Source organism: Heteronotia binoei, chromosome 2 (assembly GCF_032191835.1).
Source record: "Heteronotia binoei isolate CCM8104 ecotype False Entrance Well chromosome 2, APGP_CSIRO_Hbin_v1, whole genome shotgun sequence".
Taxonomy (NCBI): domain Eukaryota; kingdom Metazoa; phylum Chordata; class Lepidosauria; order Squamata; family Gekkonidae; genus Heteronotia; species Heteronotia binoei.
The window spans coordinates 127,745,194-127,755,285 of record NC_083224.1 but is presented as its reverse complement, the minus strand read 5'-3'; the positions used below and the strand labels follow the sequence as shown (position 1 = coordinate 127,755,285).

Here is a 10,092-nt window from a genome sequence, read left to right as displayed (position 1 = left end):
GATCCAGCTCTTTCTCGCTCCCTGCAGGTTAAGAAACTACTAAAGTTGGGCTCATCCTCTCTGGCTTGTTGCGCGTGTCGGGCGCAAGCAGCAGGTAGGAAAGCGGCCTCTTCGCCTTGCCTCAAACTGATCAATGAAAGTGACACGACCGCGGGGCCCCGCCTCCTACGCCTTATAGAGCGGCCGCTCGCCCTTGGTAGCCCTGTGAGGCGCGCCGGAGAGCCCCAACGGCTGGCTCGAGGCGCACCGCCATGGGATGGGACCAGAGCGCCGTCTGCCTGCTCCCGGCACCTCCGTCGCCGCTGCCTTTTCCTTCGCACCTCCACCAAGCAACATGACTCTGTGCGGGCTCTGCCAGGAGCGGCTCAACGCCACCACCATGGCTCTTCTTGGCAACGCCACGGCTCCGTGTGGCTCCGTCTCCATCGTGTTCCCCCTAACGATGATGATCACGGGCATCGTGGGCAATGGGCTGGCGATGCTTTTGGTGTACCAAGCCTATCACAAGAAGGAGAATCAAAGGAAGAAGTCTTTCTTGCTGTGCATCGGCTCCCTGGCACTGACCGATCTCACTGGACAGCTGGTGACAAGCCCCATTGTCATCTCGGTGTACTTAGCTAACCGGAACTGGGACAAGGTGGACCCGTCTCTGAAACTGTGCACCTTCTTTGGCATGTGCATGACTGTCTTTGGGCTGTGCCCTCTCTTCATCGCCAGCGCCATGGCTGTCGAAAGGACTTTGGCCATCCGAGCCCCGCACTGGTACTCTGGCCACATGAAGACCAGGGTGACCAAATCTGTCATTCTCAGCGTGTGGCTGGCTATCTTTGCTTTTGCACTCTTGCCCATCATTGGGGTGGGGAAGTACAGTCTCCAGTGGCCAGGTACCTGGTGCTTCATTGGCACTGGGGATGATGACAGTTCTGGGATGGGCAGCTCAGTCTTTGCTTCGATTTTTGCTTTCTTGGGGCTCTCCTCCCTTGTTATCACTGTGGCATGCAACATGGCGACAATTGTTGCTTTGGTTTGTCGGTGCCGAACCAAAAGCTCCAGGTCTCGATCCAGGAGACAGTGGGGCAGGATCACCATGGAAACTCTGATCCAGCTGCTGGGTATCATGTGCGTCCTCTTTGCCTGCTGGTCCCCTCTTTTGGTAGGTTGCTTGCCTCTGCTCTGATTTCACTGTAGACATATGTGACTTTGTGTGCATCTGGGTGTCTCTCTGTCTCTGCTTTAAGACTATCCCTGCAAAGGGAACTTAAAACTTGAATTTAGAACAAAATATGCAATCCATAAAATCTGCCTGCAACTTTAAATGCCTAACTTCCAGTACAAACCTGTGCAATTCAGTCTAATGCCAATGAAATTAATGAGTTTAGACTGGAGTGACTCTGCATAGAATTGCATTGTCAGACTGGCTTGCTTCCTTTGAATATACAGTGAATCCAGAGTACATAGGTAGGGAAGGAATGAAGGGGGTGAACAGAAGGAAACAAAGCATGGAGCTCTGATCTTCTGCTTGCGGCAGACAGCTGCTCACAAATATTCATGAAGATGGATAGTCAGAGAGAGATAGCAGTCTTCTGAAGTTTTAATAGGAGCCCATTATGGGATGTTGTGTTCTGCAGTTTTAGAATATGGCACCATGGGGGTGGGAATGACATATGGCTTCTGAGAGTGTTGAAAGTTAGTTTGAGAGAGATTTCCCATGGCGTTTGCACATATTCCTTGTTTTTAGTCGAACAGGCTTTTGAAGCAGTACAAGAAAAGTCTTTCAGCAAAGGGTTGAGTGTTGTACACCAGAAGAAACAGCTAATCATGCCTTCAATTCTCTAACCTTCTTCCATCAACTCCCCCCTCCCCAGAATCTGCACTCAAAAAAGTCTTTTAGAGAACTGATGAGACAGAGTTGGTTGTGTAAATTCTTTTTGCTTAAAAACTGTGAATCGCTTTGGATCAGGCCAAGCTTCCTCTCTGATCTGGCAAGTACTCAGGGCAAAGAGAAGAAACATTATGGTGTTTCAGATCCAGCTTGCTTAGCAGAGAGTTGTTGTTGGAAAGCCTCACAGTGAATAACAAGGCCCTGCCAGGTGAGGGAATGTCTTATGCTTTCTGACTGTGTACAAAAGTAAAAGGAGATCATCAAGAACCAGAATGTGACCTCTAGTTGGCTGATATGAGATTAAGTAGCTTATTTATTAGAAGAATTGGATGTGGGAGTGAATTTGAATCCATATGAAAGTTCATAGAACTACTTTCATAACACTTGTGAATCAAACTAAGTGTAGCTGGTGGTTCAGGTGACAGCTTCTTCAGGGCAAATCTCAGTGTTGGCACTAGCCAAAATACAGATCATGTATTAGCTTCCCATAAAGTAACGGTAGCATTTTAAACTGCAGCATGAAAGAGCAGAGTGTTGAACTTTCTCTACACTCCCCCTTCCAGACAAATGCATACATACTCAACTTCTCCCCTTTTGTCCCCCTCTCCCCCCCAAAAGTGGTAGCTTCTGATTTCAGATCCTTACTAAAAAACAAATGACTCTGGAGAGGATAGGCATAATAGGTTGGTAAAGGCTTAAAGACCTTCATTCACTCATGCTGAACTGTAAATGTCCTTCAGAGAAAACCAGTAGCAACTCATTTTTGCCAAAGTTGTGTCTTGTTTGTATTCTATTTTAGTGAAAGATGTCTCAAGTGTTTAAGTTTTTTATTAGTTTTCACATCTTGGCAATCACCACTGCATTTTGCTTCTTCTAGTCCCACTAATTCTGCAGAAATGGATAGCTGCAGAATGATTACTCTTTTGATCTCCAAAACAATTGTTCCTACCAATGTCAGTACTCGCCAAAAAATCCGCATAGCAAATAATATCTTCAGTGACCAATCAGAAGCCATGCTGGGCAAAGGCCTCACCTGGCCCTGCCCACTTTCTAAAAACACTTGGACGGCACCAGGAAAGTTTTCAGCAGGCTCCATGGTACCCCCTGGCATTATGTTGGGGACCCCTGTAGGGATAGGCATGAACCAAACCATGAAGCAAAATTCATCATGACTTTGGCCCTGTTCATGGTTTTGAACCAAAGTTCATGATGGATCTACAGTCACAAACTTCCATGAACTTTTGAAGCAGTTTATGGCAGCTCATGGGTAGAGCAGAAAGCAGGGTTTAAAGGGACTCCAAGTTCCCCAGAAAAGCCGCAAGCTGAGCTGCTCAGCTATTTCTCAAGGTTTCTTGTGCAGGAAAGCAAAGCAAGAAAGCAAAATAGCTGAGCAGCTGAGAATGCTTGAATTCCCACACAAATCCTTATAATATAAGTGAAATATTCAGTGTTTTAAGCAAGATACAAACAATACCCAATACAAAAGACAAACTCAAAGAGTATAAATGTCCAGTATTCTCTTTGGTAAATTCAAGATTTCCTTGGAGCTATAAGCAAAGCCAGACAAGACAATGGGGATGGGTGGGTTGATCCAGCTTCCCATTTCCCAAGCTTTCCTCAAGACCTGTGACTTCAAACAGAAAAATTTGCAAGTTTTCAAATTAAAATGGTATGATTTTCCTACCTACACCACTAATAATGTAGGTAGGAGAATCATACAATTTGTGAAGCTTCTAGTAAGCTGAGGCAACATTTATAATTCTGTATGGTGATTACCTCCTGCTAAATAATTGTTGTTGTTTTTTTAAAAAAAGCTTCAAAGTGACTACAAGTTCCAACTTGTGGAAACAACTAAAAAAAATAATATATGAGCACAGCTGTGTTTGACACAGAATTTATTATATAGAAATTATTAAGAATATACTGAGCATTTAATACTACACACAGTGATTTTTGTTGTAACAGTTATAACCACTGTACTGTGGTCCTTTTTGTTTATTATGTCTCCAGAAGGGTGGCTGGAGATCACCTGCTATTACAACTGATTTCCATGTATCAAAATATGAAGAAAAGTATTGCTTTGGAAAGTAAACTCTATAGAATCATACTCCATTGAACTACCCCCCCCCTCCGAAACTCTGCCCTCCTCAGGCTCAACTCCCTGCCCCCCCCCCAGGTATTTCCCAGCCTGGAGTCAGCAACCATACTCCTCACCAAACTCTGCCTTCCCCAGGCTTCACTCCCAAATCTTCAGGAGTTTACAAACCGGGAGTTGGCAACCCTAGTGGGAACTGGTCCGTTTGTTCTGCTTACCCACTACTGCCCTTCTCTATCTTGTGTTGGAAATGTCAGGAGAAAGGCACAAGTTTTTCTTATTTCCTATTCCTATGAATGCAGTGTGTGGGGTGGGGGTGTCAAAAGCAAAATTCAATAGTAGGTAGTAATGGTTTCAGTATTGCTTGAGGGAAATAAATAGTAATTAATTGTAAATATGATATTTAAATGTATTTGTAAAGTTGCCTGTGATTCCATTACAGGAGTGGGGAAAGAGCACCAGTGTGAAATCCAAGCTTCATTGTGGTTGCTCAGCTGCCTGAAGTTCGTTCTGCAAAGTTAAAGTATCTTTTTAATGGCCCTTACTTCACTCCTTCACAAAGAGGAGTATTTCAGCTTTGGCTCTTTATGCTGGCAGAATCTCTGGCAAAAGGGGGCGGCTTTTTAAATACAAACTAAAGCTGTTCCATCTGATAACAGTTGTCAGTGGCTACCCTCTTGTGTAAAATACACTGCTGCTGTCTCTATCTCTGCTTGGAGGTACTCAAGCAAACATTTGGCCAGGGAAATATTTGGTACCAGGCCAGAACCAGCTCAGTCAGATCAGTTTGCCAACTCATGTACCTTCCTTCCTGGGGGCATCCAAGGCAAAATCCAGAAGGGCAGCAGCTCTTGCTCACAGCTGCATGGATGTGCCTGGAAAGCCTGTTCCTCCTCCCATGCTGTTTCAACCAGATTCAAGGGGTGTGTGTGCAAGATGTGACACCCTTCTGTGCGTCCCTTGCTGGGTCCAAGATGGGCTGCAAAAGCAGCCCATTTTAGACTAGGAGAAGGCAAGGCAGCATATACAAGCCAGCCCTTTACCAGAAATGTGCTAGTTGAAGAGAAGCTCAAATGAATTCCTATAAAGTTCCCTTCCCTTTTTTTCTTCTAAAGATATCCTGTTTAGCTTCAAGTAATCCTCATATAATGGTGAGGAGAAATGGACTGCATACACATTGGACTCTTTCTCCTGACTTTAAGCAAGCAGGTTTCACTTATTTCCAATCAGTGCTCCTGTTACTCATTAACACCCCTGCTGCCAGATGTCTGGATTTATTTGATGCATTTAGAAAGAGACTGAACCAAAAAAGGTCTTTTAAGTTATTTAAAATGAAATGTCAGTAAAGCAATCTGAAAGCCCTGAAAGTCACTTATCTATCCCCATCCCACTACCTTGCTACATAACAAAATTAAGGGTGCCAAATGTGTATAGGGGCTGTTACTTGGCTTGCTTCCTTCCTTTCAATTCTTTATTAACAGATAAGATACACTCAGTATGACTTGCATCATTTTTTCCTCACTATCATAATTTATAGTTGGCAAATCACAAAGAAATGTCCTTTCTGATTGCCTGAATGATAGTATTGTCCATACATTGGTGGGGGATATTTTTTTTTAATTTTTCTAAGAAAATATCTGTTCTAATGTAATTAGCAGACATTATAAAGCACACTATGAATTCTTTAACAAGTGAATATTAGTCAAGTTAAATGAATAAACATATTTTAATAGGGACCTGGTCTGCCTCACATATAATAGTTTATCAAAATGTCATCTTATTAATTAACTTTTTTCATGTATCTAGGTGCTTACTTTCTTGCTGATAGCATCTTCTAAAAGTAGCATCCTTGGGGAGGACAAACAAAACCTGTAAACCTTTATGGAAGATATAGAAGTTACCAGAACTTTCTGCAAAACACATAATTAATCTGTTTCTATGCATTGTCCATGGATATTAAATATCCATGTTAAATATTTCTTAGAAAAGAAAGCTGAGATTTATTGAGATCCTCAGATCATCTTACAGAAATTGCAAGAAGTGAATACAATTATTCCCATGCAGGCCTGTAGCTACAGAATGCATATGGGAGTCATGCCCCCTTGCGAATAGCTCATGCAGCTTTTCTGTTCTTGTAGCTTCTAGCTCTTTCCTTTAAAAGGATGCAAGGAAAAATGTCCAAGCAGTTTTCTAGTAGATTGCCTGAGAAAAAGGAGCTACATGGTGGATTTGGAGTTGAGTCAGTCACCATGCTATCCTGGAGACCAGGGCTTTTTTTTTTTGTAGAAAAAGCCCAGCAGGAACTCATTTGCACATTAAGCCACACATTCAGTAGGTTACATTCCACATATGACAAATAGTGTCAAAATTCATTATCATTTGCTTTGTTCCATAACCTTTTCCCCCAAGACACCTTCCTTTCTTCCAGCTGAAAAAATAGGGAATCATTAGCAAAACGTGAAAGAAAGACACCCCCAAACATACACTATTTTATAGACTGTATAAGGTATTATTGAATGATATTCATCAGTACCACTCTGATTTGTAGGCCTGCCACCATACTTCCAGAACAAAAGGAACCAGTTCTCTTCAAATGTCTCCATTTGGTGCTCCTGTGACAGCCCTGGTTGGCTAGAGAAGGCAGAGAAAGAAGTACTTTTCTCCCTTTCTCACAATACGAGAACTCATGGACATTCAATGAAATTGCTGAGCAGTCGAGTTAGAACTGATAAAAGGAAGTACTTCCTTCACTCAAAGGGTGATTAACACATGGAATTCACTGCCACAGGAGGTGGTGGTGGCAACAAGCACAGACAGCTTCAAGAGAGGATTGGATATGGAGCAGAGGTCCATCAGTGGCTATTAGCCATAGCGTATTGCTTTGGGGGGGTGGGGGGTGGGCTCCCTCTGGGAATCCTACCCCCCCAGGGAAAGTGTATGCGCAATACATAGCCTCTCCTCTCCCGGTGTAGTGAACGCCGCGTGGTCACTGTCTGGCTATGCCTGGCAGATGGTCACTGCAATGGCCTCTCCTGCATTACTGCATCCGTAGCAACACCTTCTCGCTGGTCCCCCCCCCCCCCCGTTTTCACAGAGTTTGCTACGTCATGGTGCGACCGAATGTCCGGCGGTATAACCGGATGGGCAGGCTGGGCCCACCAACCTCACCAGCCTAAGAGAAGGAAAACTCTAACATCAAACCCGGGCAGATAGAGCTCGTTAATGTAACACCTACCACCTGGAGGACTCGCTGCCGGCGTCCCGGCTTACTGGGCCATGGCAGATGACCCCCAGGTGAAAGGGTGGAGCCAGTACCGCGCACACTGCGCTTCACCTAAAAAATTCCTCTGCGCAGGCCTGAAGGGCATATCCACATACACAACCCACAATGCATCAAGTCCTGCAGCGATGGGCAAGGGGCGAAACGGCAGGTGGAAGGTGCCACTGGAAGCCGCAGTCCCGATCCTGCATGTAGGCGGTTCAGGGTATTGGTCGCCTGATGCTAACCCGGAGATGAAAGCATTTTTCGGCAGCACCTTGAACGACCAAGCAGCCTTATCTAGGGACAGCACTGCTTGCTCCACATGGAGAGGGGCCTAGAAAAGGTGGCCTAAACAAAGCTCGTCTCCCCCACCCCAGTTGGCTAGCCACAGTCAACGGGCATCCTTACTTGCGGTCGAAAAATAACAACAAAGAAAAGGCATGCACCTGCCTCACAAAGTGTGCAAAGACTAAAGCTTGCGTGTTGGAACATCAGAACCATGCTTGACACAGTAGGCAGTGGTCGCCCTGAACGACGCTCTGCTCTAGTTGCCCACGAACTTCTCAGGTTGAATATCGACATAGCAGCTCTCAGTGAGGTCCGTTTCCCTGAGGAAGGTAGTCTTCAAGAACATGGTGCTGGCTATACCCTCTACTGGTCGGGTAAGTCAAAGGCTGAGAGCCGCCTTTCTGGCGTTGGCTTCATGGTCAGGAACTCCATTGCCTCCAAACTCGAAAACCTGCCAACAGGTCACTCAGATCGCATCATGTCCATGCGCCTCCCACTTCAAAACAAGCAGCATGCAACACTCTTCAGTGTGTATGCCCCAACCCTTCAAGCAGATCCTGCAGAAAAGAACAAGTTCTATGCTGATCTACGCAACCTCGTACGGAAGACCCCTACAGAGGACAAGGTGATCATCCTTGGCGACTTCAATGCCAGAGTAGGTAAAGACTCGGAAGCCTGGAAAGGAGTACTTGGCAAACACGGCATTGGCAACTGCAATGACAACGGGCGCCTCCTGCTAGAATTCTGCATGGAGCACCAGCTCACCATCACCAACACTATCTTCCAGCAGAAGAACAGTCTGAAGACAACCTGGATGCACCCACGGTCCAAGCATTGGCACCTTATCGACTACATTCTGGTGCGCCAGAGAGACCTTCGAGATGTCTTACACACCCGAGTAATGCCCAGCGCAGAATGTCATACGGATCATCGTCTTGTACGCTGCAATCTCCGTCTTCACTTTAAACCCACACCCAGGAGAGGAGGTATCCCTCGGAGGAAGTTTCAGGTTGGCAGCCTCCAGTCAGCCGAAGTTAAAGCTGCCTTCCAGGCAAAACTCCAGTCAAGAATTGAGGACCTCAGTTGCCCCACAGACCCTTCTCCAGAAGCACTCTGGGAACACCTAAAAACTACCGTCCTGCAGATCTCTGAAGAAGTCCTCGGGTTCTCCACAAGGAAGAACAAGGACTGGTTTGATGAGAACAATCAAGAGATCCAAGAATTACTGGCAAAAAAGAGATCTGCCTACCAAGCACATCTTGCTCAGCCCTCCTGTCCTGGGAAAAAAGCAACCTTTCGCGCTGCATGTCGCAACCTCCAGCGCAAGCTTCGAGACATTCAGAACGAGTGGTGGACCAAGCTTGCAGAGAGAACCCAGCTGTGTGCAGACACTGGTGATTTAAGAGGGTTCTACGGAGCCCTGAAGGCAGTATATGGCCCATCATATCAGGCTCAGAGTCCCTTGCATAGTGCAGATGGCCAAGTGCTCCTCACAGACAAGGCATCCATACTGAACCGGTGGTCGGAGTATTTTCAGGTTCTCTTCAGTGCCAACCGCGTAGTTCAAGATTCAGCAATCCACCTCACCCCACTTCAACTGGTGAAAACAGAGTTGGATGAGATCCCCACCCTCGAAGAGACTGTTAAAGCCATCAAGCAACTGAAAAGTGGCAAGGCAGCAGGAGTTGATGGAATTCCACCAGAGATCTGGAAGCATGGGGGCACAGTACTACATAGCTCACTTCACAAAGTACTTGTCACCTGCTGGGAACAAGGCAAATTACCACAGGACTTTCGCGATGCAATCATCATCACCCTATACAAGAACAAAGGGGAAAAGTCAGACTGCTCCAACTACCGGGGGATAACCCTGCTCTCCATCGCAGGCAAAATCCTTGCCAGAATACTCCTGAACAGACTGGTGCCCACCATTGCAGAAGAACTCCTCCCAGAGAGCCAGTGCGGCTTCAGAGCTAACAGGAGCACCACCGACATGGTATTTGTTCTCAGGCAGCTCCAAGAGAAATGCAGGGAACAGAACAAGGCTCTGTATGTGACTTTTGTCGACCTTACCAAAGCTTTCGATACCGTTAGCAGGAAAGGCCTGTGGCAAATCTTGGAACGTTTAGGATGTCCCCCAAGGTTCCTCAGCATAATCATCCAGCTACACGAAGACCAGCGAGGCCAAGTCAGACACTGCAACGACCTCTCGGAGCCCTTCCCAATAGGCACAGGTGTAAAGCAAGGCTGCGTTCTCGCGCCAACTCTCTTTACGATCTTCTTTAGCATGATGCTTCAAAGAGCCGCAGTAGATCTAGATGATGACGATGGTGTCTACATCCGCTATCGCACCGATGGCAGCCTGTTCAACCTGAGGCGACTAAAGGCCCACTCCAAGACAATGGAAAAACTCATCCGAGAGCTACTGTTTGCTGATGATGCTGCACTCGTCTCCCACTCGGTATCAGCTCTGCAGCATATGACGTCCTGCTTTGCAGAGGCTGCCAAGCTATTCGGCCTAGAAGTTAGTCTGAAGAGGACAGAAGTTCTCCACCAGCCTGCACC

General features: G+C 46.2%; 1 protein-coding gene across 1 annotated transcript in view; it reads left to right on the top strand.

Annotated features, from left to right (window-relative positions):
* Positions 1-208: 208 nt before the first annotated feature.
* PTGER3 (prostaglandin E receptor 3) overlaps positions 209-10,092 on the top strand; it is a 31,077-nt gene continuing 21,193 nt past the window's right edge. The window contains exon 1 of the mRNA XM_060232017.1: positions 209-1,153. Coding sequence (XP_060088000.1) covers positions 257-1,153 — 897 coding nt within the window. The 5' untranslated portion in view covers positions 209-256. The remainder of the gene's footprint in view (positions 1,154-10,092) is intronic.